The 25,291-nt window shown below is 40.4% G+C and overlaps 1 protein-coding gene across 6 annotated transcripts in view; it reads left to right on the forward strand.

Moving 5' to 3' along the window:
- BTRC (beta-transducin repeat containing E3 ubiquitin protein ligase) overlaps nt 1-25,173 on the forward strand; it is a 179,450-nt gene extending 154,277 nt beyond the window's left edge. For all 6 annotated transcript variants that reach the window (XM_077748322.1, XM_077748323.1, XM_077748325.1 and 3 more), the window contains 9 exons: nt 3,205-3,301; nt 4,200-4,337; nt 4,814-4,932; nt 7,058-7,307; nt 7,814-7,932; nt 9,490-9,600; nt 11,272-11,350; nt 18,418-18,610; nt 20,491-25,173. In XM_077748322.1, the coding sequence (XP_077604448.1) occupies nt 3,205-3,301; nt 4,200-4,337; nt 4,814-4,932; nt 7,058-7,307; nt 7,814-7,932; nt 9,490-9,600; nt 11,272-11,350; nt 18,418-18,579 (1,075 nt within the window). In that variant the 3' untranslated portion in view covers nt 18,580-18,610; nt 20,491-25,173. The remainder of the gene's footprint in view (nt 1-3,204; nt 3,302-4,199; nt 4,338-4,813; nt 4,933-7,057; nt 7,308-7,813; nt 7,933-9,489; nt 9,601-11,271; nt 11,351-18,417; nt 18,611-20,490) is intronic.
- The last annotated feature ends 118 nt before the right edge of the window (nt 25,174-25,291 follow it).

Here is a 25,291-nt window from a genome sequence, read left to right on the forward strand (position 1 = left end):
GTCAGAGCCTGATGAAGGGCTCCATCTCAGGAATTGTGAGATCATGAGCTGAGCTGAGCTGAAATCAGGAGACAGATGCTTAACCAGCCAAGCCACCCAGGTGCCCCCTACAAACTCTTTTCTTTTCTTTTCTTTTTTTTTTTGAAGGCAGGAAGAATAAGAAACAGATGAGCAGATTTGGGCAGACGCATGTTTGAAAATGCCAAAGACAAGGTAGCCTCCACAATTTTACTTGGAGTTGGCAATAAATAGGAAGATCTGTTATGTTAGTTACAAAGGAAAAAACCAAACAAGATCATTGAAAAGGTGGCCTTTTGCCTTTTAAAAGGGGTATATGAAGGTATGGCTGAAAGATAATCTAGGATCCAGTATTAATTATCACTCTTTTCCTAATTCCTGTTCTTTTGAGCATCATTCATAGTTCAGACCATATTCCTTGGTCTCTGGCCACATCTTGTCATCTTTCCTTGACAGAGCCCCGTAAAATTACAAGTATTTGTCCACCCCATGGAGACCTCCTCTAATATCCCCCTTGACTTTCTCTGCTTGTTTGTTTTTGTTTTTTGTTTTTTGTTTTGTTTTGTTTTGCTTGAGAGACAGAGAGAGACAGAGTGTGAGTGGGAGAAGGGCAGAGAAAGAGGGAGACACAGAATCTGAAGCAGGCTCCGGGCTCTGAGCTGTCAGCACAGAGCCCAACACAGGGCTTGAACTCAGACTGCAAGATCATGACCTGAGCTGAAGTTGGATGCCTAACCGACTGAGCTACCCAGGCGCCCCTGGCTGCTTGTATTTTTTAAATTTGCCTTTCTTCTTGTGTTAGTGTTCTCCCCTACTTTTTAAAAATTTAATCTATGATCACTTTCTCATCTTCTCTCAGATTGTCTTTCCAAGCCTACCGCGTCAAAGTTTTCCTTTCATACCTTTCCCCAAATCCTGCCTTTGAGAGTTTCTTCCATTTCCCCTAACCAAAAATAAATAAGTAAATATAGTTTTCTGATGAAACTTTGGGTTTAGCTTCCACTCCACTGTTGTATTTTGTATCTAGATGAATTTGACAGTCTGCCCCTATCTGTCGCTTTCTATCTTGAATACTATTGAGTGTGCTCTCTGTGCTCAGTAATGGTAACTCTTAAAAGTATAATAAACGACCACTTGGGAAAGTCCATTTTCTTAATCAGCAGATCACATTTTATGGTAACATTCTAAATTTAATATTTAGCATTTATCATGTACTTACATTCTCAGAGGCACTAGGCATTTCACATAGAAGTGGTCCCTGTTGTCAGAGAGCTTCCATCATAAAAGGTTTTGACTTATAACACAGATATAGACTGAAAACCCAGTTTTCAGCACCTCGCCACCCTTTTTTGTACCACCTTTAATTTGAAGAAATTCAGACACTTTAGCAAGGCATGAAAAATACATTGAGGTAAAAAATGAGATCAGAGGCTTATATGGTTTCTCTTCTCTTAGAATGTAGGGATAGTTTTATTACATATGAAGAAAATCCTGGGGTGCCTCTATTCAATTGCCAGAGATTTAAAAGGAGGGCAAGAATCTCTGAGGAATGGTGGGCACTGGGAGATAATAAAGTAGTAGAGGGCAGGCTCTGAAACCAGACTTAGATTCAAATTCCAGGTCTACTCACTAGCTAGGTGACCTTAAGCATGTTACCTAACCTCCCTGACATTTGATTTCTTTGTTTGCAAAATGAAAGTAGTGATTATGACCTCATGAAAGGGTGTTGGAATTGAAATTATTGAGTTATAATTATTAACCAGATTTGGAATCTCTTCACCCAAAATCTGTTGTTTGTTTACAGTGTGTTTGCAGAATAAGATTGTTCAGAGAAGTGTACTTGTAACCCAGAATTATTTCATAATGTATCTTGTTCACTCTTTATGTTGATGTATCATCTTTCTTGCTCCTATTAGCCCCCTTTTAAAAGCTATTATTTTAGCTTCTCCATTGTAGATTTGCCTTCCACTGTTAACACGGAAGTAAAGCCAGCTACCTTCCTGATAAGAAACTTTCTCAAGGTGTATAGTAGGAAGAGGGCAGGGGAGAAGCGCTCCTGGAGACATTGAACAATTAATTATATTGTAATGGAGCTATAGAGGGAGGAGTGGATGACTGGCCCAGAGAAAACATGATTTCTCTGGTGCCAGGATTACACTCTGAGGCATTTCTGCCTGTCTCCACTTTGCAAGGCACGGTGCCAGTGAGAACAGCAGTTAGTACACCCATAGTGGGGTTTACTAGCTTCCACACCGTGTTTGGTGGGTTCTTAACTTCAGGATGAGGAATTAAATTTTTTACCCAGCAGGAAGTGATTGCCATTTACTGATTTTTTTTTGTAGCAAAGATCTAGCTTGGGATATGAGTATTCCAGAGATGTGCTGTCATAAGGAAGGAGATGCTAACAAATGTTGCTCACTGGAGTCAAGGGAAGGCAGTAAAATGCATATGTGTATGTACATAGCCAGGAACACACCTGTGAAATAATGTCATGCCTTAGACTTGACAGCACAGTGCTCTTAGGCATTTCTTTTCATCTTCCTCCATACCTGCCGCTGGACACTCCTGTATTTCCTTTCTTCTCTGTCAAAATGAATTGAATTGCTCCTTTTGAAAGCATAGCTACACTGATCACCAGTAGCCTGGGTGTCTGCGCTGCCAACACACCTTACCCCACATAAATGAAGACTAGGAAAAATGAGCTCCGTGACAGAGGCATTCCTACTGCCCCTGATACTAGACTCCACCGATACTGGCACAGCTTTACTTAGTGGGGGGCAAAAAACTGTGGGGCACGTGCTGAGTTCAGAGTTAGTAGTTATCATCACTAACAAAATTTGCAAAAGCCCGATGAATCCGCCTGTACAGAGGTCTGATAGACCAGTTGATAAATTCCGATTATGTGTATTCCCTTTGATGACATTATAATATTCCTGAAGGCCTGATATTCTGATGGCTACACTGCAAGTCATCACGTGTATAATCAGTGTTGACGGAGTTCCTTAGAACCCAGGAAGTTATTCCCTGAAATGGGACTCCTGAAATCGAGCTTAACTTCACACTTTTCTAGACTAGTTATGGAGATTATATGGAATGGAAACTGTGACAACACTTTAAAAAAAATAGGAAGCTCCTTGTACATGTATGATATTGTGATTTGTATTGAAAATGTTTATTGTTTTTTAGGGGACAGTATTTATTCAAAAACAAACCTCCTGATGGGAATGCTCCTCCCAACTCCTTTTATAGAGCACTTTATCCTAAAATTATACAGGACATTGAGGTAAGAATCTATTTATATTTGGATATATGCCAAATACTAGAGAATCATCAGCATTCTTCAGTAACAGAATTGTTACAGCTAACCCATTAAGGTTTATTAATGTGGGTTAAAAATCAATCTCTTTTGGGGCGCCTGGGTGGCTTAGTCGGTTAAGTGTCTGACTTTCGCTTAGGTCATGATCTCGCGGTTCGTGGGTTCGAGTCCCGCGTCGGGCTCTGTGCTGACTGCCAGCTCAGAGCCTGGAGCCTATTTCAGAGTCTGTGTCTCCCTCTCTCTCTGACCCTCCCCTGCTCACACTGTCCCTCTCTCTTCTAGAAATAAGTAAAAAAATATTTAAAAAAAAAAAACAAAAAAAAATCAATTTCTTTTAAGTAAATAGGGTAGGCAAAATATGGTAAATTGCCAGGCAAAATTTTTAAAGATTGTTTACTGATAGATAAATAGATGAGAGAGAGAATGATATCGTCATGCAATAGCACTGAGACTGTTAAAGTTGCACTTACAATCTGATACTCAAATAACTTATGAATTGAGCCTCCCTGGAAGTTCACTGGTAGAAATGGCCACCACATAGGTGTGAGGAGCACTGAGCATGTAGCCTCAGGGAATGCACAGCTTGCCCTCTGTTGCCCCTTTGCCGCCAGGTTTATCATTTAATTGAATGAGTTATGTGCAGGAGAGTTCTAGAAAATAAATCTTTAATAACTTTACAAATGAAAAAATGTTATGCAATTTTAAACAGTGGTTTTTTAAAAACATATTTTGAGTTTGCCTTAAGGTCTATGTATTTAATAGAGTGAAGCACTGAGCATTTGTCATTGGTTGCCATGAAAGTCAGATAAGAATTCAGTGCTAGTCCTTTCCTAATTACTACCTTTTTACTCTTCCTTCTCCTCAGACAATAGAATCTAATTGGAGATGTGGAAGACATAGTTTACAGAGAATCCACTGCCGAAGTGAAACAAGCAAAGGAGTTTACTGTTTACAGTATGATGATCAGAAGATAGTAAGCGGCCTTCGAGACAACACAATCAAGGTGAGGTCTGTTCAATTATGGGGAGATGGCTGAAGGATCAAGGGTGTCCACATTAATAAAGCAGTCCAAGCATCATCTCTAAGCATTATTTCCAGAAGGTAAATAAGAGTTTTAGGTTGTTTCTAGTCCTGAAGCCAGAATCATTTCCTTAAAGGATAGTTACTTGCTTTCCGCCAGAAGCATATACAAATGGATCGTCCTAGGGTTAAATTCTCTCCTTAAAGTGCACTGAATGTGCTATTACTCGGGCTTCACATAATTATAGGTTACCCCTGTTCCTTAATGAAAAGGATAAAGTCTGCATTAGTATTGAAGCCACATATATATAGGTGCTTAGCTATACCTATAGAAAAGAATGCGTTCCACATTACTCTGGGCTTTGATTCTTTAGAGGAATCAAACACCTAATAGAGCCAACAAGTCTCGGCAGCACCCCATCATCACAGTGATCAAAAGGATCTTGTTTGCCATCCTAGATCTGGGATAAAAGCACGCTGGAATGCAAGCGAATTCTCACCGGCCATACGGGTTCAGTCCTGTGTCTCCAGTATGATGAGAGGGTGATCATAACTGGGTCATCGGATTCCACAGTCAGGTAGAAGATTTCACATGATCTTTTGAACTCTGGAATAGCAATCTGCTCTGTGCTTTGTCATAGATAGTAATTTCGTTGTAAGTAGCTGCATGAACACAGTTCTGAAACTTCATAACTAAAGAAGAATAAACCATCAGCTCTCCACATCATGTGTCCACATAGAAGTAGAAAACTTGATTTAGGAATGACTCAGGCAAGTTTACATTTTTGCACATTGAAGAAACTACATACGCTGTTTTAATTTGGGAAAATCATCAATTGTAGAAACTCGGTAAACCTTGTGCATGCCTTACAAAAACTGCCTCACAGGGGAATGATGGGAATGGAATTAAGCCTCCTTTCAGGTGGTTATAACTGTGGTACAGACATGCATTATCTCCTTTAAAATGTGTACAGGTGAGCAATGCTCGCTCTTTGCCAGCCCCTCCCCTGCTGTCCCTGCAGTTTTTAATTGCAAGCTTTACTCAGGGAGGGGCCTTCAATTTCCAGAGGCGTTAGTGATTTGATGACACAGCCATTATGCTGCTGGAGTCCAGTGTAGCTTGAGTGCTGGGGACCAGCAGCACTGCTGGAAACCTCAGTTAGGAATTTTGCCTTAAGCTAAAGGATTTAGCAAACATAATGCATCAGAAGTAACTTTTTAAAAAAAATAGGAAAAAAGCAGTTAACTGCATTGTTAGATTCTCTGAAGTTAAATGTTTACCATTCCAAATTATCCTCTGTGAATAGAAAAGGCTGTTCCTCTTTCTTGTCTTCTGACTTAAAGGCATAGCAAGCTCAGTTCTTATAGTTATCAACATTTAACATTTATTGATGCTGTGGAGTGCCTCGAGGAAGCTAAACATTGTAGAGGCTAACATCATTTATAGGATAAGGGACAAAATGATTTTCTAAAAGATGGGGTTAAATTGGAAAAGGAAATAAAATGTGTTATGAAAATCAAAGTAAATACACAAAAATAGAGTAATCAAAATATATCCTCACACAAAATTCTCAAGCTATCCAAAGGTCCCACACTCTGCTGTAAGCCCCCATTTACACTACAGCTATTTTTTTGCCCTTATTTTCTTTAATGTTTATTTTGTTAGAGAGCGAGCGAGCACAGGCATGAGCGAGCAGGGAGAGGGGCAGAAAGAGAGGAGAGAGAATGCCAAGCAGGCTTCTGTGCTATGAGCATAAAAACCTGGAGATCATGACCTGAGCTGAAATCAAGAGTCAGACGCTTAACCAACTGAGCCACCCAGGAGCCCCTGGGATGGCTCTTCTTAATCTCTACCCCCTTTTAAGGCACAGAAATGACGCTTTGAACTTAGAGTATAAGTCATCTTGGTCCTGGCCTTTAGGGTAAAATTGAAGATCCAGGGTTATCAAGCTCAAATCCACATTACTAAGTCAGTCTGTTACAGTAGCTTCTTGGCCTGTATCAGTTCTATTTCCTGAGGGCTATCTGTGGGACACTAATGCGACTGTCATTAATCAGATTCCTACTTTAAAATGTATCTCATTAGGGGTGCCTGGGTGTCTCAGTCAGTTAAGCGGTTAGGCGTCTAACTTCGGCTCAGGTCATGATCTCACAGTTCCTGAGTTGAAGCCCTGCATCAGGCGCTCTGCTGTCAGCGCAGGGCCCGCTTCGATCCTCTGTCTCCCTCTCTGTCTCTGCCTCTGCCATGCTCATGCATACTCTCTCGCTCCCTCTCTCTCTTTCAAAAATAAACATTTAAAAAATAAATAAAATGTATCTCGTTAAAGGCATCAGATTGAATGTCAGAAGTTTTGTAATAATCTTAAAGTCTGGCCCAATTAGTAGGTGATAGCGGTTGTGTCCTCATTCTTCCCCTTCTCCCCCATAACTCAGTCATATTTCAAATAGTGTGTCTCCAGGGTTCCACACTGGCTGCACCCTGTCCCTCTCCTTGTCCTCTTCCAGTCCAGCCCTCTATCTGTCACTTCCCTGTGGTCCATCAGAACTCTTCACCCCAGCTCAGTCCCAAAGCTGCAAGAGAGTAGAGTATAACACTAATTATGAAAATGGGGCAGGGTGAGTGGGGAATGTAGCAGTCAAATAGATCATAGCCAGGAGTCTCATCAAAACCTCAGATAACCTTCTCAATGTTGTTTGTTCCAGGGTATGGGATGTAAATACAGGTGAAATGCTGAACACGTTGATTCACCATTGTGAAGCCGTTTTGCACTTGCGTTTCAATAATGGCATGATGGTGACCTGTTCCAAAGACCGTTCCATTGCTGTATGGGATATGGCCTCCCCAACTGACATCACCCTCCGGAGGGTGCTAGTCGGACATAGAGCTGCTGTCAACGTTGTAGACTTTGATGACAAGTACATCGTTTCTGCATCTGGAGATAGGACTATAAAAGTAATGAGGCATTTTTTGATAAGTCTCCAACTTAGAGTAAGGGTGTTCATATGAAAATCCAATCGAGGGATGTTTCATATTTAAACGGCCATATGAAGTAGTTTAATTCAGATACTAGTCTGTTTGTAAAAAGGCAATGAATGAGACAAGCTGTGTGAAAATTTTGATCAGTTATCTTATTCCTGTAAATAATGGTGAGTGTGAGAAGGCCAGGGGTTAATTTAGTTTCTAGAAAATTTGTCTGTAAGACCAGACTAATAACTCCATAAGAATAAATCAATCCAAGGAATTTTCATGTGATAGCAGCCAGCTACAATTTAGCCCTATATTATTAAGAATTAAACTTGTCCTTTTTTTTTTTTCTTTTTTTGATTTGGTTTGGTTTGAGAAGTTGACTTCCCCCTATTGGCTCGGTACCATTTTCTGCTTCCCCAAGACTCCAGTTGCCATAGTGCTTTTACTAGTAAAAGCACCAAATCAACTGCCAAATGCTATTTCTGTTTCAGGTATGGAACACAAGTACTTGTGAATTTGTAAGGACCTTAAATGGACACAAACGTGGCATTGCCTGTTTGCAGTACAGAGATAGGCTGGTCGTGAGTGGCTCGTCTGACAACACTATTAGGTGAGCAGCAGGTGCTGTCACCCAAAAGGGAGCAGTAGTACCCTGCCACTCACCGTTTGCACACAGATTCAACAAATCTTCCAGTGTGTTATGTTTATAATAAAATGTTTTTCCTTTCTTGTTTTCTTTTTTTAAGATTTTTATTTTTAGGGGTGCTTGGGTGACTCCGTCGGTTAAGCATCTGACTTCAGCTCACATCTTAATCTTGTGGTTCGTGAGTTTGAGCACCGCTGGGCTCTGCACTGTGGTAGTGTGGAACCTGCTTGGGATTCTCTTTCTCTGCCCCTTCCCCACTTGCTCGCTTTCTCTCTCAAAATAAATAAATAAACTTTTTTAAAAAAGATTTTTATTTTTAAGTAATCTCTACCCCTGATGTGGGACTTGAACTCACAGCCCAGAGATCAAGAGTCACATCCTCTACCAACTGAGCCAGCCAGGTGCCCCAAATGTTCTTCCTTTCTGTAGCTTCTTATAGGCCAAAAGTTTGACCAAAAAAAAAAGAAAAAAAAAATTCATCCCAAACAGAAACATAGCATAGCAAAGCCTTTTATTGATGTGTTTCCTTCCTATAATAGTTTTATTCCCAGATATACTTGTTTTAAAGGCACTGCTTGAATGAGGAAGTGGACAAGAGTGATAAGTAGATGGAGGTTGAAGGCCCTCCTCGTTAAGTTCTTCCTGTGTACAGGTGAAAAGTCAAATAGCCAAAGGCCTTTTCTCCACCAGTGTTAACAAAAAAATAAAAAGAAAAAAAATTTTTTTTCCCTACTTGAAATTGTACATTTAGTTTTCTTAGCATTACATAATTATCCAGGGAGTTGCCAGTCTTTGAAATTATGAAGAATCCACAGACTAAACTACTTTTTTGGTGTTTTCCCTTCACAAAGCTGAATGACACAGATATGAATAGAATTTGGAAAATTTATCAGTCCTCTCCCTGCCTTCAAAAAGTACTAAGGAGATGAAAAGGCCATTAAAAAAACAACAGATAGAACTATTGTCACATCTAAAGAAATTGTCCTTTCATTTGCATTGGTCTGAATTAAGACAGTTTTTTAAATTAATAATAAAAGTTTTTGAGAACTTGCTTTTTGTTCCCATTATATGAGAAAGACTGTCCTGGCCCGAGGGTAAAAGCCAAGAGTGTGCTTACCAACAGACGTGGACATGCTTTGTGACGGCAGGATATCACTGATACCCTGTATCTCATTCTTAATAGTGATTTCAGGAAGCATTACTTTTCTTGGCTTGGTCATGTCCTTCACAGACAACTGGGGACATTGAATTCATCTTTTTTATGCTTGAGGATGCTGGTTACAGAATTCTATAAAGCATTGTGCTTTGAAAATATATACTTCATTTGAACTTAAATCATACATTCTTCTGCCGGAGTTACACAGTAGAAAGGAAAGAAATTACACTGAAAACAATATATTTTTGTATGAGTGTTGATTGATTGCATTTTTGTGAATTTTTTGAAGACCTACAAAGTGTATTATTATAACGTCCAAAGCTTAGAAAAGACTACATGAAAGTTCACTCAGTTTTCTCTTCCAGATTATGGGACATAGAATGTGGTGCATGTTTACGAGTGTTGGAAGGCCATGAGGAACTGGTGCGCTGTATCCGATTTGATAACAAGAGGATAGTCAGTGGGGCCTATGATGGGTGAGTTTGCTAACGGAGTTTTTAAAAAAATGTACATCTTGATCCCTCCTGCCTGAGGATGTTAAATATAGTCTTTCCTAGACTCGAAAAGATTATAGATTTCATGGAAATGATCTGATACAATATTTCTTGTGCCTAATCTATGTATTCACCTTTCCTTTGTTTACTTTTTCTTTTTCTTTTTTTAAAGTTTATTTATTTATTTTGAGAGAGTGAGCAGGAAGAGCAGAGAGAGAGATCCCAAGCAGGCTCTGCACTGTGAACACGCAGCCCAGTATAGGGCTCAAACCCATGAACCATGAGACATGACCTGAGCCAAAATCAAGAGTCAGATGCTTAAGTGACTGAGCAACCCAGGCACCCCTTTTGTTTACTTTACTTCTCTTCTTTTTTTTTTTTTTTTTGGTTTACTTTGCTAAAATGTTCTTCCCAGCCATCTAACTACTTGTTTGCTCATGATTTTTATTAATATAATAGTTATTTGGTTAGACACATTTGTCTGTTTTACTCTATAAATCAAAGAACTGGAAAAACTGGTATGTATCCCAGTATACATACCAGGATATGTGTATAAAATAGTGACTTATTACTAAAATTGAAATATTGGAGGCAATGTCTTTGGGGCACAATGTGATAAGGTCTTGAATTTTTATCTCTTTGAGTAATTCCTAAAAGTGCAGCTCTCTTGTCTTCGCTTCTCCTAACATTTCAGTTACAACAAGTTTAGTAATCTTTATTTTCTTTGGTCTCATTTGCAATGGTTATAGAATCTGTTCATGTTGTGAATGGATACCATGTCCAGCAATGGTAAGCATATCGTAAACTCTTACCAAAAGTATATTCACTTATAAAGGCCTCCTTATCATTTCTTCTTGTCTGGGTGCCTAACATGGGGGAGTGGAAGGCTACAGTTCAAATACTGGCAGCTTTTAAATATCAGTAGCTAACTTACAGCTTTAGCTTAGTTTATGAGCTGGCTGTACTGATAAGACAACTCAAGCTGCAGGAACACACCACCGCTTCCTCTGCTTTGAGTCAGCCATCACTGGTCTACAAGGTGTGATGATGCATTCCAGCTAGGTTATATTTTCTCATCCCCCGGTTTTGATCTCTTCCCACCTTTCTTGGGTTTTGTCTGTTACTTACCTTGAGGAGACATAACCATATGTTTGATTTTTAGAAGGGCTAAGCTTTTCTTACTTAAATCAAAATATGAGCATTTGCTTTATAACCTCCAGAGTTCTTCATTGGGCTCCATTCCTCTATTCCTCTGGTACATGTGACCTGGGCCATTCTCAGAATTGTAGGTTTCTAGGCCTAAGTAATCTGTTATATCATTAAGGGATCTATTGTATAAGATCTCTTCCTGGCCCCAATGTATGGTGTAAATTTACCATTCACTATCTTCAGCTTGGTTAAGGCTAACTTGTTTCTCGTTCTTAGGTTAAACTTACACTTTTTCCCCTGTTAAGACCAATAACCTCAACCCAAGAATGAATGGAAGAACCAAGTCTCCAAAAACAAAAAAGTTTTTATATATTCCTGTGAGCTGCATTTGTCATGTAAATTACATTCACCATACATATTTATTGCTATCACTTTGTGCTTTTCTTCCTGTGGTCCCTTAATTTTGCTTTTAATTAAGATTTTTATCCCATTTTTTATCTTTAGAAAAATAAAAGTGTGGGATCTTGTAGCTGCTTTGGACCCCCGTGCTCCTGCAGGGACTCTCTGTCTACGGACCCTTGTGGTAAGAGCCTTGTTGTTTATAGGGGGTTGGGGAACAGGAAGGGAAATGAATTAAACATTGATGTGCTGTGGAATACAGATCTGGATTTGATAGTTAGAAGCTTACAAAACCTACTACTAAGTGGAAAGGCAACCAATACATGACAGTAAAATATGTTTATATAGCGCCTTTCATCCAAAAGTGCTTTAGAGACTATATATGGAGAAGAACGTGACAGCTGTTTAACAGCTGCACAGCAACTCTATACAACAGTTTAGTACAGGAAGTGAATAAGAATTCTGTATCCACCAGAAACAGTAGGGGGTACTTAGGGAGAGAGAACATAATTACTCAAATTGGAACCTGTCCAGAATCTGAGGACCTGCACACCTGTGCTGGCAAAATGTGCCATGGGAGTCTGTGTGAGCCCCGGTCAGCACCCCAGCTCTGCAGCCTGTTCAAGGCATGCCGCCTCTAGCAGCAGGAATCCTGTCTTTTATTCCTCATATACCTCCTTGCTGTGAACATCTTGACAGTTGAGGAAAGAAGTGACTCAAAAGGAGGAAAGTCACCTTTGAAAGCACTCAATTCTTTATCATGGTGTTCACCAAAGGCCCGGATGAGAAAATGGCCTAAGGTTAAAAGCTGCCACCATTAGAAAAAGAAGATTCGGTGGGGCACCAGGGAGCACAGAATCTTTTGCAGAACTCAGGAAAAAGATGAGAGCTAGCATTTGAAGCCCAGTGTTCTGAATCCTGACTCTCAGCATTTGGTGGTCTCTGCTCTGGAGAAGAAAGAGAGCTGTTTCTTTGTCTTAAAACCTTGTTGGAGTTAAAGTTCATCTTGCTTGCAGCACCAGACCTGCTATACCTGTGTTTCACACATGTTTTTAAAGTGTGTACTTACATTCATTTACAGTTAAAGTAAGTCTGGTTTATTTTGAAGTATAATTTACATACAGCAAGTTTTACCCTTTTTTAGTGTGTTTTTCTGAATTTTGCAGTGTGTAAACACCTGTCAAGATCTAAAACAACAATGCCCCTTCGTATCAACCCCCTCTCCCCCACCCCTAGCAACTATTCCTCTGATCGCTTCCTAATAGTTTGCTATCTTAGGAATGTCATATAAAGTAAATCATATAGTATGTAGCTTTTTGCATTTGGCTTTTTTCACTTCATTTGAGATTCATTCATGTTGTTGCATGTGTTAGTATTTTGTTTTTTTGTATTGCTGAGTAGTATTCCATTGTGTGGATGAGCCAGTTTGTTTATTTGCTCACCAGTGTAAGGACAGCTGGACTGCTTCCAGTTTGGGGTGATGCTGAAAACATTCCTGTAAAGGTTTTTGTGTATATCTACTGTTTTCATTTCTCTTGGGTAAATACCTAGGAGTGCAATTTCTAGGTCCTATGATAAGTATATGTTTAAACTTAAAAGAAAACTACCAAGCTGTTTCCCAAAGTGCCATTTTGAGATTTCACAAATGTAAACCATTTTATGTTTCTATTGACTTAATGTAGGAGAGTCCCATTTCTCCACATCCTGAACCATATTCAGTATTGTCAGGATTTTTTAAGAATTATAGCAGTTTGAGTGGGTGTGTAGTGGTTGTAGTTTTAATTTGCATTTCTTTGATAATTAATGGTGTAGAACATCTTATTTGCTTGTCTTCTTTTATGAAGTGTCCAAATCTTGTCCTCATTTATTTATTGAGTTGTCTTATTAAGTTTTTAAAAACCGATTTTTTGAGATATAATCAACATACAATACAAGGGACATATTTAAAATGTACAACTTAATAAACTTTGATATATGCACATACCAGGGAAATCATCCACTTCTCCCAAAATTATGAACATATCGTCATGCCCCCTCTGTAATCTCTCCTTCCCACCCCACCCCACTTCCTGCTACTCTAGTCTCTAGGCAGCCACTGATCTGCTTTCTGTCAGTATTGATTCGTTTGTATTTCCTAACTTTTATGAATGGAATCGTACGGTATGTACTCTTTTTGTCTGTTTCTTTTCATTAAGCATAATTACATGTTGTTGGTTTGTTTCAATAGTTAATTTCTTTTTAAAAATTGCTGAGTAGTACTCCATTGCATGGTTATACCATAATTTCTTTATCCTTTTGCTGGTTGATGAAAATTTGGGTTGTTTCCAGTTGGGCCTATTATAAATAAAGTTTCTATAAACATTTATGTACAATAAAATGAACATATGCTTTGATTTCTCCAGGCCAATTCATAGGAGCAGAATAGTTAAGTCCTATGTTTCATATTTTTAGAAACTGCCACACTGTTCTCCACAGCAGTTGTATCATGTGATGGTGCATGAAAATTCCAGTGACTCCACATCCTCACTAATACTTAGTACAGTCTTTTTGAGTCATTCTAATAGTGTATCGTGGTACCTCATTGTGACTTTAATTTGCACATACCTGATGTTAATAACATTGAGCGTCTTTTCATGCATTTATTTGCCATCTGTATGTCTGCTTTGGTAAAGTATCTGTTTGAATCCTTTGCTAAGTTTTTTTAATTGACTGGTATTCCTACTGAGTTTTGAGATTTCTTTTACGTATTCAGGATACAAATCCTTTAGGAGACACGTGATTCGCAAATATATTCTCCCAGTCCATGCTTTGTTTTTCATTCTCTTAAAAGTATCTTTTCAAAAGCAGAAGTTCTTCATTTTCATTAAGTCCAGTGTATCAACTTTTTCTATTACGGAGTATGTTATTTGCAATTATATCTAAAATATATATATATATATNNTTCTTCTGTGTTTTCTTCTAGAATTCCTGTAGTTTTAAGCTTTACATTTTGGTCTGTCATTCATTTTGAGTTCATTCTTATAGATGGTACAGATACGGATCAAAGTTCATATCCAGTTGTTCCAGCACTGTTTTATTCAGAAGACTGTCCTTTTCCTCTGAATTGCCTTTGAAGCTTTGTCAAAAATCAACTGACCATATGTATGTGGGTCTACTGATGGACCCTTTCAGTTCCATTGATCTTTTTTGTCTATCATGACACCAGTGTCATACTCTCTTGGTTACTGCAGCTTATTAACTCTTGAAGTCAGGTAGGGTAAGCCCTTCAACTTCATTCCTTTTCAAAAATTTTTGGGTCCTTGGAATTTTCATGTGAATTTTAGAATCTGTTTGCCAATTTCAACAACCAAAAAAAAAAAAAAAACCATGCTGAGATTTTCACTGGGATTATGATGAATCTAGATTAGTTAGGAGGAAATTGACTTTTAACAACCCAGAGTCTTCTGGTCCATGAACACAGTATATCTCTCCATTTGTTTAGGTCTTTTAAAATTTCCAGACAGTGTTTTTTTACCTTTCAGGGTAAAGGTCTGACACATCTTTTGTCATATTTATCCCTAAGTATTTTGTATTTTTAATTCCATTATAAATAGTATTTTTAAAAATTTGGGGAGGTATTTAAAAGTTTTAATTTCTAAACTGTTCCATTACGAATATATAAAAATAGTTTTACTTCTTTTGCAATCTGTGTATACCTTTCATTTCTCTTTCTTGTTTTATTGTACTAAGACCTTCAGTACAGTGTACAAAAGAATTGGGAAGAGTAGATGTCCTTATCTTGGGGAAAAGACATTGGTCTTTTACATTTGCCGTATACAAGTATAGAGATTTGTAGATACCCATTATCAGGGAATTAGAGAGTTTCTTTGTGTTCCTAGATTCCTGAGAGTTTTTATTGGGAACGGATTTTGTTAATTGCTTTTATGTGCATCTAAATGTTAAACCCAATTTTGTATCAGTATAGATTCCATGAACATTAAAAGGATAATAATCAGGGAATATTGTGAACAACTATATGCCCCCAAATTTGATAACCTAGATGAAATGGATCAATTCCTTGAAAGATACAATCTTCTGCCACTCACATAGGCAGAAATTGGCAATCTGAATAGGACTCAACCTATTAAAGAAATTGAATCCAAAATTAATAACCTTACAAAACAGAAAGCAAAGGCCCAGATGGGTTCACTGGTGAGTTCTACCAAATTTTTAAGGAATAAATTAATACCAATTCTTCACAATCTTTTACAGAAGATAGAAGCAGAGTGAATACTTCCTAACTGATTCTGTGAGGGCAGCATGACCCTTATACCAAAACCAAACAAAGGTGTTACAAGAAAAGTACTGATGAGTATGTCTCGTGAACACAGATTCTCATCTAGGAGTTCATTTACTTCTTGTGAAGAGTGTAAAATAGTGCAGCCTCTATGCAAGGCAGTATGGGGTTTCTCAAAATATTAAAGATAGCATTACCGTATGATCCAGCACTCCCACTTCTGAGTATATATCCAAAAGCATTGAATGCATATGCAGTTCGTATCAATATTATTCACAGTAGCCAAGACATGGAAGCAACCCAGGTATCCATCAGCAGATGAATGAATAAACCAAATGGGGTATTTATATGTACAGTAGAATATTATTCAGCCTTAGAAAGGAAATATTGTCACATGCTACAGCATGGATAAAATGTGAGGATGTTATTTAAATTGAAACAAGCCAGTCACAAAAAGACAAAATACTATATTGTTGTACTTACATGAAGTATCTACAAGTGGTCAAACTCAGAAAGTATAATGGTGGTTGCAGGAGTTGGGGGGAAAGAGAAATAGGGAGTTGTTATTTAATGGGTAGAGTTTCAGTTTTGCAAGATGAAAAAGTTCTGGATATTGATTGTACAGCATTGTGAATGTATACTTAACAGCATTGAACTAACTATACACTTAACAATGCATAAATAAGATGGTAAATTTTGTGTGGTTTTTACCAAATAAAATGTTTTTTAAAAATACTAATGTAATAGGGGCGCCTGGGTGGCCCAGTCGGTTAAGCATCTGACTTCAGCTCAGGTCATGATCTCATGGTTCATGGGTTCGAGCCCCGCGTCAGGCTCTGTGCTGACAGCTCAGAGCCCGGAGCCTGCTTCAGATTCTGTTGTCTCCCTCTCTCTCTGCCCCTCCCCTGCTCACGCTGTCTCTCTCTCTCTCTCTCTCTCTCTCAGAAATAAATAAAAACATTAAAAAAAAATACTGATGTAATAGGCAAACAATTGTATGACGAATGAGTTTATTAGACAGGAGTTTTGGGTAATGTTTTAAACTATTTGCTTAAGATTTAAGTGTAGTCTTGTCACTGTGCTTATATTTTAGTGATTTCACAATAAAGAAAATTTCTGTACATATTTAAAAAGTAGTAGTAATAAGCCATCTCTTATAGAAGTAGCTCTTTTAAAAAAAAACCTCATCAAAATATTAGCAAATTTAATTCAACAGTGTATTAAAACTGTACACTGACCAAGTGGGTATTTATTCCCGATGTACAGAACTGTTGTTTTTTTTTTTAAATTTTTTTAATGTTTGTTTATTTTTGAGAGAGAGACAGAGACAGAATACGAGCAGGGGAGGGGCAGAGAGAGGGAGACACAGAATCTAAGGTAGGCTTCAGGCTCTGAGCTGTCAGCACAGAGACCGACATGGAGCTTGAACTCACAAACCATGAGATCATGACCTGAGCCGAAGTCGGGCACTTGCCCAACTGAGCCACACAGGCGCCCCTAATATTTTTAAAAAATCAACTATTTAATCCATCACATCAAAGAGCTAAAGAAGAAAAATCACATGGTTATATCAGTAGATGCAGAAAAGATAATTTAGCAGAGTCTAGTATCTATTCATGATAAAAACTCGCAACAAACTAGGAATAGAGGGGAACTTCCTCAACTTCATAAAGAAAAATGCAAATTGGGGCGCCTGGGTGGCTTAGTCGGTTAAGCATCCGACTTTCGCTTAGGTCATGATCTCATGGTTCATGGGTTCGAGCCCCGCATCGGGCTCTGTGCTGACTGCCAGCTCGGAGCCTGGAGCCTATTTCAGAGTCTGTGTCTCCCTCTCTCTCTGACCCTCCCCTGCTCACGCTGTCTCTCTCTCTCTCTTTCTTAGAAATAAATAAAAATATTTTTTAAAAATGCAAATTAAAACTCTAATAAAAACCAAAATAGCTAAAATTAAAAAGATTGACAGTATCAGTTTGTTGGTGAAGATGTGGAGAAACTGGAACTCTGATACATTGCTGGTGGCAGTATAAACTGGCACAACTTTTATAAAACTGTTTCCCTGTGCCCCCTAAAGCCAAACATACCTCCTCTGTGGCCTAGCAGCTCAGTCTACCCAGCAGGTGAGATGAGAGCATATATCCATCAAAAAACATGGACATAAATGTTTATAGCAGCTTTATTATATAGCCAAAACTAGGTCAGGCCATATGTCCACCATAGGAGGAAAGATAGATTGTAGTGCGTTCAAATGTCAACCAGTAATTAAAAAAAAAAAAAAATCATGCAGTAACAAAGAGGAATCTTACACTGTTGAGTAAAAGAAGCCAGGCATAAAGAATACATGCTATATGCGTTTATTTATGTAAAATTCACGAATAGAAAAAAAATGAATTGATACAAAGAAAGCACTGGGGCAAAGGTAGTATTGAGTAAGGGCCATGAGAGCACTTAAATTTTCATGAGTTTTGCAAGCCAGTTGACCTCACATGGGTAGCTTGAAATTAGCCACTGTAGGAATTTTTGCACCATGAAAATGTGTGAATGCTTTTACAAATTGGAGAGAATTCATTGATAAACAATCTTCCACCGTGCCTCCTATTACTGCTCATCAATCCTTGGCCTCTGACTATAGAAGAATCCAGCAGATACAAAAAGAGGATAAGGCCAGGTAGGTACTAAGGAATGTTCTCGTTCAGCCTAAACCAAGGAGAGGTAGCAGTGAGAAACCAGCAGACTCTTTGACACAGCTCAGCTCTAGTGAATATAACTTGGATTGTTCGAAATCAGCTGCCCAATATTTGATTTTCCCATTCTACCTTTAATCCAAGTTACTTTTTCTCTGTGTTCTTGAAACGGCTAAATATTAGAGAAAACTATCATCATACCATAGTTTTTCCGTTGACTCCTTTTGACATGTTGCTGAATTTGTGTCCTTTTGATTTTGAGTAGTTCAAAAGTTTTTGTTTCTGCTGCTTTAGGAGCATTCTGGAAGAGTTTTCCGACTCCAGTTTGATGAATTCCAGATTGTCAGTAGTTCACATGATGACACAATCCTCATCTGGGACTTCCTAAATGATCCAGCTGCCCAAGCTGAGCCCCCCCGCTCCCCTTCTCGAACATACACCTATATCTCCAGATAAATAATCATACAGTGACCTCATACTTGCCCAGGTATGAAAAAGAATTGTGTACATATCACGGTGGGTAGGAATCTTGGCTGTGAGGTGTTGCTAGCTCATGGAGTCTTCTTGTACAATTCCTGTAAAGCAGATAAAGCCAACAACATGAGACAGGGCTGGGGCTGCGCTTTGGACACTGTCTTTCATCAAGGTAGCTAGCCTCAGTTCTACATGATTCTTGAACTAGATCTGGGTGGTCCTTGTGTGGTAGAATGAATAATTCCCACCCCAGTTATCTGATAGGATTGTTAAGAAAATAAAATGAGATTTGAATCCATTTCAAAACTAAGAGTAATGACCCATAAGCCTATGACTTTGTAGTTCCCAGATCAAACCAGTTCCTGTAATAGAGACCCTTTAAGCCAAGTAAGTAATGTGTGAGTGGAAAATTTTCTTGGTGACATCTTTTTGCTGACTTCTCACAGCTCTGTCTTGTCAGTGTCCTTGGATTATAAAAAGTGGCTTTTTTATCATCATCCCCCGCCCCCAGGCCCTCCAAAAATGAAAGGAACTGTCTTTTGACCTTGCAAGCAGCTCTGCAGTTGGTGAGAACTCCGTGTACTCTCCCATTCGAGTCTCCAACCAGCCTCTGCAACAGGAGAACATCCTGTGTTACAGTATATTCAGATCACACCCAGTGTCCAGCAGTTCAGATCCATTCATTAGGCTGTCACCGGGCTGGGAAAGCTGCACTCCTGGGCAGTGTTGCTGCCATTGTGGTTTCTCATTCCCCATGCTTCCCTCACTTCTATGGCAGAAGGACAGAATTCGTACACTTTTCTGCACGTCTTCCCGTAATGGTTCTTCTAAGTGGGGTCGTCCATGCTGCTGCTGGGCTCATTTCATTGCTCGCTGCTTCCTATCCCTCAGCCAAGTCACACAGGCAGGCTTAGGTGAGAATCCCTGGGCAGGCAACTTCCAGAGCCTTAGACTCCTTACTGGTAAGATGGGTTGCAATCCCTACCTCACAGAGCCATACTGAGGATTGCCTTGAAATGCTGTATGTAAAATTCTCAGAGCTTAGCACAGTGCCTAGCATAGAACAAGCCCTCAGTAAAAAGTGGTTGTTGTTAGTAATACTGTAGTTGTCATGTACCTGTCGCCTCCTTTTACCAAAATTTCCTCCTCATTAGATTGCTGTGGCATTTTACCACTTAAAATATCCTTCCTGGTTCTCTGTTTATGTCTCCTATCTCCTCTCACCCCTAAAACATAAACATCCCCTAAGAGTGTGTCTTGGGCTTTTCTTCCTTATCGAAACTTCCTGTTTTGGTTGTTTTTTCTCAGCTCTCATCTCAATGTAGATGACTCTCAAACTTGTATCTCTAGTCCCAACCTCTTTCTTAATCTCTAGGCCACATTACCAGCCACCACCTACACATCTGGCCTTGAAGGTACCAGGAGCCCATCTAGTGCACATTTCCAACAGTCAGACTTTCACATGTTCGGCCGGGGCCCTCCAGCCAGGTGGCCAGACAGCTTCGCCCAGCTGCCCCACTTATGCTGTGGCACAGTTGTGCCTCTGGCCACTCGGGGCCAGAACCTCAGAGCGAGCCTCATCTACTACACTGTTACAGGAAGCCAGTGGGAGCTTGATGATATACCAACCAGAGTCACTCTTAATCTCAAGGCATCAGAGTTACTCTGCATGAGCGCTGGGGCCCTGAGCATGTCAGTGAGCCCCACCATGTCACAGGCAGGGTACGTGGCTTTTGACAGAAGCTCCTGCTTGGCATGGTCAGAGAGCAGGTGTTAGGAAGGCCCTCTGAGCCTTTCTCCCAATTGACAGCTGAGTTAATATTCTTCTCCTCTTAGAGCAAGTGAGAAATGTAGGGAAAGGGACTAATGACTCTGTGCTCTGTTTTCACACAGGACTCATTAAAGTTGCGGTATTTAACATATCTGCCAATACCAGGATGAGCAACAACAGTAACAATCAAACTACTACCCACTTCCCCGGACTAGCCGAGGAACGGGGATTTGAGACTCCTGTTGGGACACAGTTGGTCTGCAGTCGACCCAGGACGGTCTACTCAGCACAGCTGACTGCTTCCGTGCTGCTATCAGAAGATGTCTTTTATCTTTTGTGAATGATTGGAACTTTTAAACCTCACCTCACCTCCCCTCCTCCTTTCCTCTCTGCACCTGTTTTTCCTCATTTGGTTCCAGACAAAGATGACTTATAAATATATTTAGTGTTTTGCCAGAATCTCTCTTGCTTTGCCACTAAGCAGAAGAACTAGTTTCCCCATATAGCCTTCTGGGAGACCAACTTCTAGGGGACAGGGGATACAACTTCAAGCCAGACAGCACCCAATTTCTCCCTGTGAACCACAGGAGTGCCCAGCACCTGGCAGGATCAGCTCAGCCCCACTGTGCTTAGGAGGAGACAGCCGTCTTATGGCCTTTGGGGCAAGAAAGAAAGAAAACAAGAATCCACACTGGAAGATCTGGGCCTCTTTCCTTTCATCTCTTTCTCTGTTTCCCTCGTCCCCTCTCACTCCCACACCCCCCTTCAGCCTTTTTCTGCGCCACCTGAGAAGAAAGAGTATGAAGAGAGTAATCTCAGTTAACATGAGCCAAATCAGCGAGAAAATGCCACACCTGGAAGAGCTAAATGCTGTTTGGTCAGAATCTCAAACCCAGGCTTTTGCTGCAGGTGACCCTATGTGGCAGCAGTGGGTTCTTGGAAGGTACCTTCATCATATTTGCAACTCTTCTCTCTTCTTCTAACACCACCCGCCTCCAAAAATGGTGGGGGCAGGGGCAGAAATTGCCTGGGCTCCATCAATGGCCGCATCTTTTCTGGACTCAGCAGTCTCCTTGATTCCATGTAGAGTGTGGAAAGGAGCTGCTGATTGCATTTCCTCTCATTAACAATTAGATGTGTAATAAAAAGCATTGTACTTCATCTTAAATCACTGGTAAGGCTCAGCCGAAAGAAAGGTTTGAAATGGCTGGAGCCAGTTGCTGGGTGCATTCTGCATAACGGCTCACTTCTCTGATTTGCTCATCAGGGTCTGTAAGCACGAGGCGCCTGTATCTTTGCCAAGACCATGATCAGAGCAGCTGAAGAAGTGGTCAGGGTTAGAAGTGGATTTCTTTCTCATTTAGAACAGTAAATATCATCTCTCAGAAAGCAAGCTAATCATCTCAACCTTGCACTGTAGAACCTTCCTCCTGCATTTCGCAAATCCCATATTTACAAAAGGGCAGAGCTGCCAAAAAGAGGATCGGGGTGAAGTTTGGCACACAGGGTTTACTAATGGGGCAGAAACTGCCTTCTCTTTCCTTTTCTTCCTCCTCCAGCCTTAGTTAACTCTCCACTCCCCCTAACCAATAAAGTTTCTCTGGAAGTGGGTAAGCAACATAAACAAATGGACCTCAGCAAGGGCCAGGCCAACCTGGCTACTTGAAAGGCAGCTGTATGGGTGTCAGGTGCAGGGCACGTGTGCCACCCCAACCTGGGAGCACAGGGTATACAACCAGCATGTGCCCAGCATGTTTCCCAGGGCAGGCACGGAGCTGTACCAGCCATCTCGTGTGGCGTGGGCACAGCCATCACAGGCCCAAGGCCACACCGCAGTCTCTAGTTTCCCTCGGAAGCTGAGCAGTCAGGCCTGTTGTTTCTGTTCCTAATCAAAGCAGTTGAGTAAAAGCTCCCTTTTAAATCAGCTGCTGTAGAAGCATTAGAACAGGAGCCAGTTGCAGGTGACCTCAAAGCCAGACCACCTTGAGTTCAGCAAAGGGAAGAGGAAGAGAAAGGCATCTTCACTCTTCCCTCCTGATTTGACTGAGTGTTGTTATTTACATATTGAGAGGCAAGTTATGTATATGCATTTTTCCCTTCTGACTTCATGAGTGCTTTTGGCTTTTGGTTCCGGGTTATATTCAGAAACTACTTCCCAGTGTAATATGTCATTGCCTGGGGAAAACTTTCTGAGTATAATTCCCTTCCCAGCTACCCAAATGCTACAGAGAAATGTTTTCTATTTAGCCATCATCAGAGTTCCTTGTCTATTGTGTTGACTATTTTTGGCTTTTTGCTTGGTTAAGGATTTTGCTACAGATGAGGCAGAGGGCCATCAGCCCTGAATAACACACAGGTCAGGTATTAAAGAGGCATGGATTTCAAGCTGTTTGAAAATATTGTCCAATAGCCATAACTTTACTAGCCCTTCTGTTATATGCTGCTATTTGAAAGTGGGAGCTGTTGAATATTCATTGGTGCCCAGGGTTTTGCTCTCCCATCTAGGTTCAGTTGAAGGTAGATTGTTTCTTAGCTTGTTCTGAGGCTTGTCCAGTACATCATAAATGAGATCAAGGGTGGACCCTGCAGTCTGGAGCCATTAGTTCCATCGAGGATATTCTCCAAGTTGTCTTTTGCTGCTGATGGAAATGGGAATGAAGTGAAGTGGTCTGAAAAACTGAGTCACATTTCTCAGCTCTGGGGGTCATTTACCAGTTCATTGTAGAAGAAATAATCAGGTAAGTAGAAGTTCATTTCCAGAGAAGGTAAACCCCACTTACCATCTCTGCATGATTTCAGTGGGAATTGATTATCACTAATCCCCAACTGGGCTAGAATAATGTAAAGTTTGACCTTTTTAAAAAGAAAAGAGAAACAAAGAAAGTCTCGGAATGGTAGAAAAGGAGCTGAAGGAGTCTCTTGACTCAGAAATGGCATGTCTCCATTGTAGATTAGTCTCTTCTCACTAAAATGCCAACGTGGGCCTGAAAGAACTGATTCATAAAGATGGGAGGAAGCCCCTCCAAAGGCAGGCACACAGGAGAGCGTGCCCACACCCGCACCTGGGAGCTCCCTGGGCACGTGGGAGCTCTCCAGTCACACCGGGGCTGCTTGGACAAAACCAGCATACCTTGCTGCACATGTGTGTATTTTCACTGCTGAGAGCATCCTTTTCCTTTGCTATGTGCAGTTCGAAAGTGGACATGAATTGTGAATGGGAGGCGTTTTACACTTGTCCCTTGGCAAGATTTTTTCTGGTGACTCTTCACCAGAAACTTCAGAGACAGGACTCTCTGAACTCTATTGACATGTAATAAAGTCTGGCCCTCATAACTTGCTTCTGAACTAGAAAAAACCCTGGGACCCCTAAATCATTCTGTTTTCTGCTTGAGTAAGAAAAACCCTTTTTATTTTTCTTTTGTAAAGTCATAAGCTGAAGAGAGGAAAATATGCACTCTTCTCCCCTGCTGCCTCCTGGTACCCACTGGTTAGAGCAGCTGTGGTTGGTTGGTCCACTCCTTGCTTAGCACTTGATTGTATATGGAAACCAAGGGCTTGAGGGGGGGAGGGTGGATATTGGAAATAATTAGAGTGGGGTTTTTTTTTTCCTTCCTAGAAGTAGATTAGATACCTCGGTATTGTTGACCTTCTTGGCATCTTCCATTTACTTTAGATGGCAGTGCCTTCCTGCCTGAAGTGCAGGCAGTCCAACCCAGAATAGTGCAGTCCTGAGAGCCTAGGCTGCAAGCTTAACTCTGGAGGAATCCGAAAGTACTTCCTGGCAGAAAAAGGGATGCTTAGATACCCACCACCTGTGACCATCATGCTCTTTGATGATCAGGTTTACCATATCACTTTAATCCACATTTCCCGATCTCCTTCCCTGTTTGGATGAGTTGAACAGACTTTCCAAGAACTGGAGAACATGGAAAGGTGCCCTTGCTTCTCCTTGCCTTCCTCTTTTCTCTCCTAGAATAACTCTCACTGGTAACAAGCGCACCCAAAGCCTGCAGGCTGAGTTAACCTCCCTGGGCTGATCGCTGACAGACCAGAGCCTCTTACTTTACCATTGTCTCAACATAATCAGTGCCAGAAAGATAGCCGTCTCGTAGGGTAATAAAGCTGAGTTTTGCTTCTTGCTGTTTTTATCTGTACTTCATTTGTGACTTCAGAATCCTTGGAACTGAGGAGAGAAACCAAAAGAGCACGATTATGGCTGCCTGATTTCCCGTGGAACTTCCCGGAAACCTCTTCTGTTGGAAGTTGAGTACCTATGATCTAAAATTTCCTGGAGAAATTTAGAAAATTAGATGACCTCTAAAAGATGTGCTCTCCAGCCCACCCAGCTGGCTCTCTCAGCTCCTGGTTGGCTATGTGTGTGTTTAAGGATCAGTGTGGTAAATGGCATTATAAAGTGTCCCTTCCCCTCTATCCCCTTCTCCTCTTGGACACTGAAGGAAAAGGCCAACAAGGAGGGTTAGACCTTTGGGTACCAAGGAAACTAACACCTTCCCAAATCACCCAAGCCCATTCAGACTGTTCTGAGGGATGTTCGCTGGACTTCAGCTATGGGGCAGGCCTGACGAGTGTGAGCTTCCCTGAGAGCTTTCAGTTGGCTCAGCCCTCTGTTCTCTAGACTCTTAAGTACTGACTGCTTTGACTTTTGTGGTTATGTTATCGTGATGTGTAGTCAAGGTACCAATATGTTCACAACTTAGGATCATGGTAAAATAGTGTGTTCTGGTTTTTTTTTTTTAACTGTTTAGAAAAAAGTAACTTAAACTACAAATACAAGATTAAAGTGAGTTTTCTAAGTGTCTTGTCTCTTTGCCCCAACATCAAGAGGACAATGAGTTTCAATATACAAATTGAGGGCATGTGTGCAGATACTTTTTAAGATAATCTGACATGAGAAAACATTTA

The sequence above is a fragment of the Crocuta crocuta genome, unplaced genomic scaffold (assembly GCF_008692635.1).
Source record: "Crocuta crocuta isolate KB4526 unplaced genomic scaffold, BGI_CrCroc_1.0 scaffold619, whole genome shotgun sequence".
Classification (NCBI taxonomy): domain Eukaryota; kingdom Metazoa; phylum Chordata; class Mammalia; order Carnivora; family Hyaenidae; genus Crocuta; species Crocuta crocuta.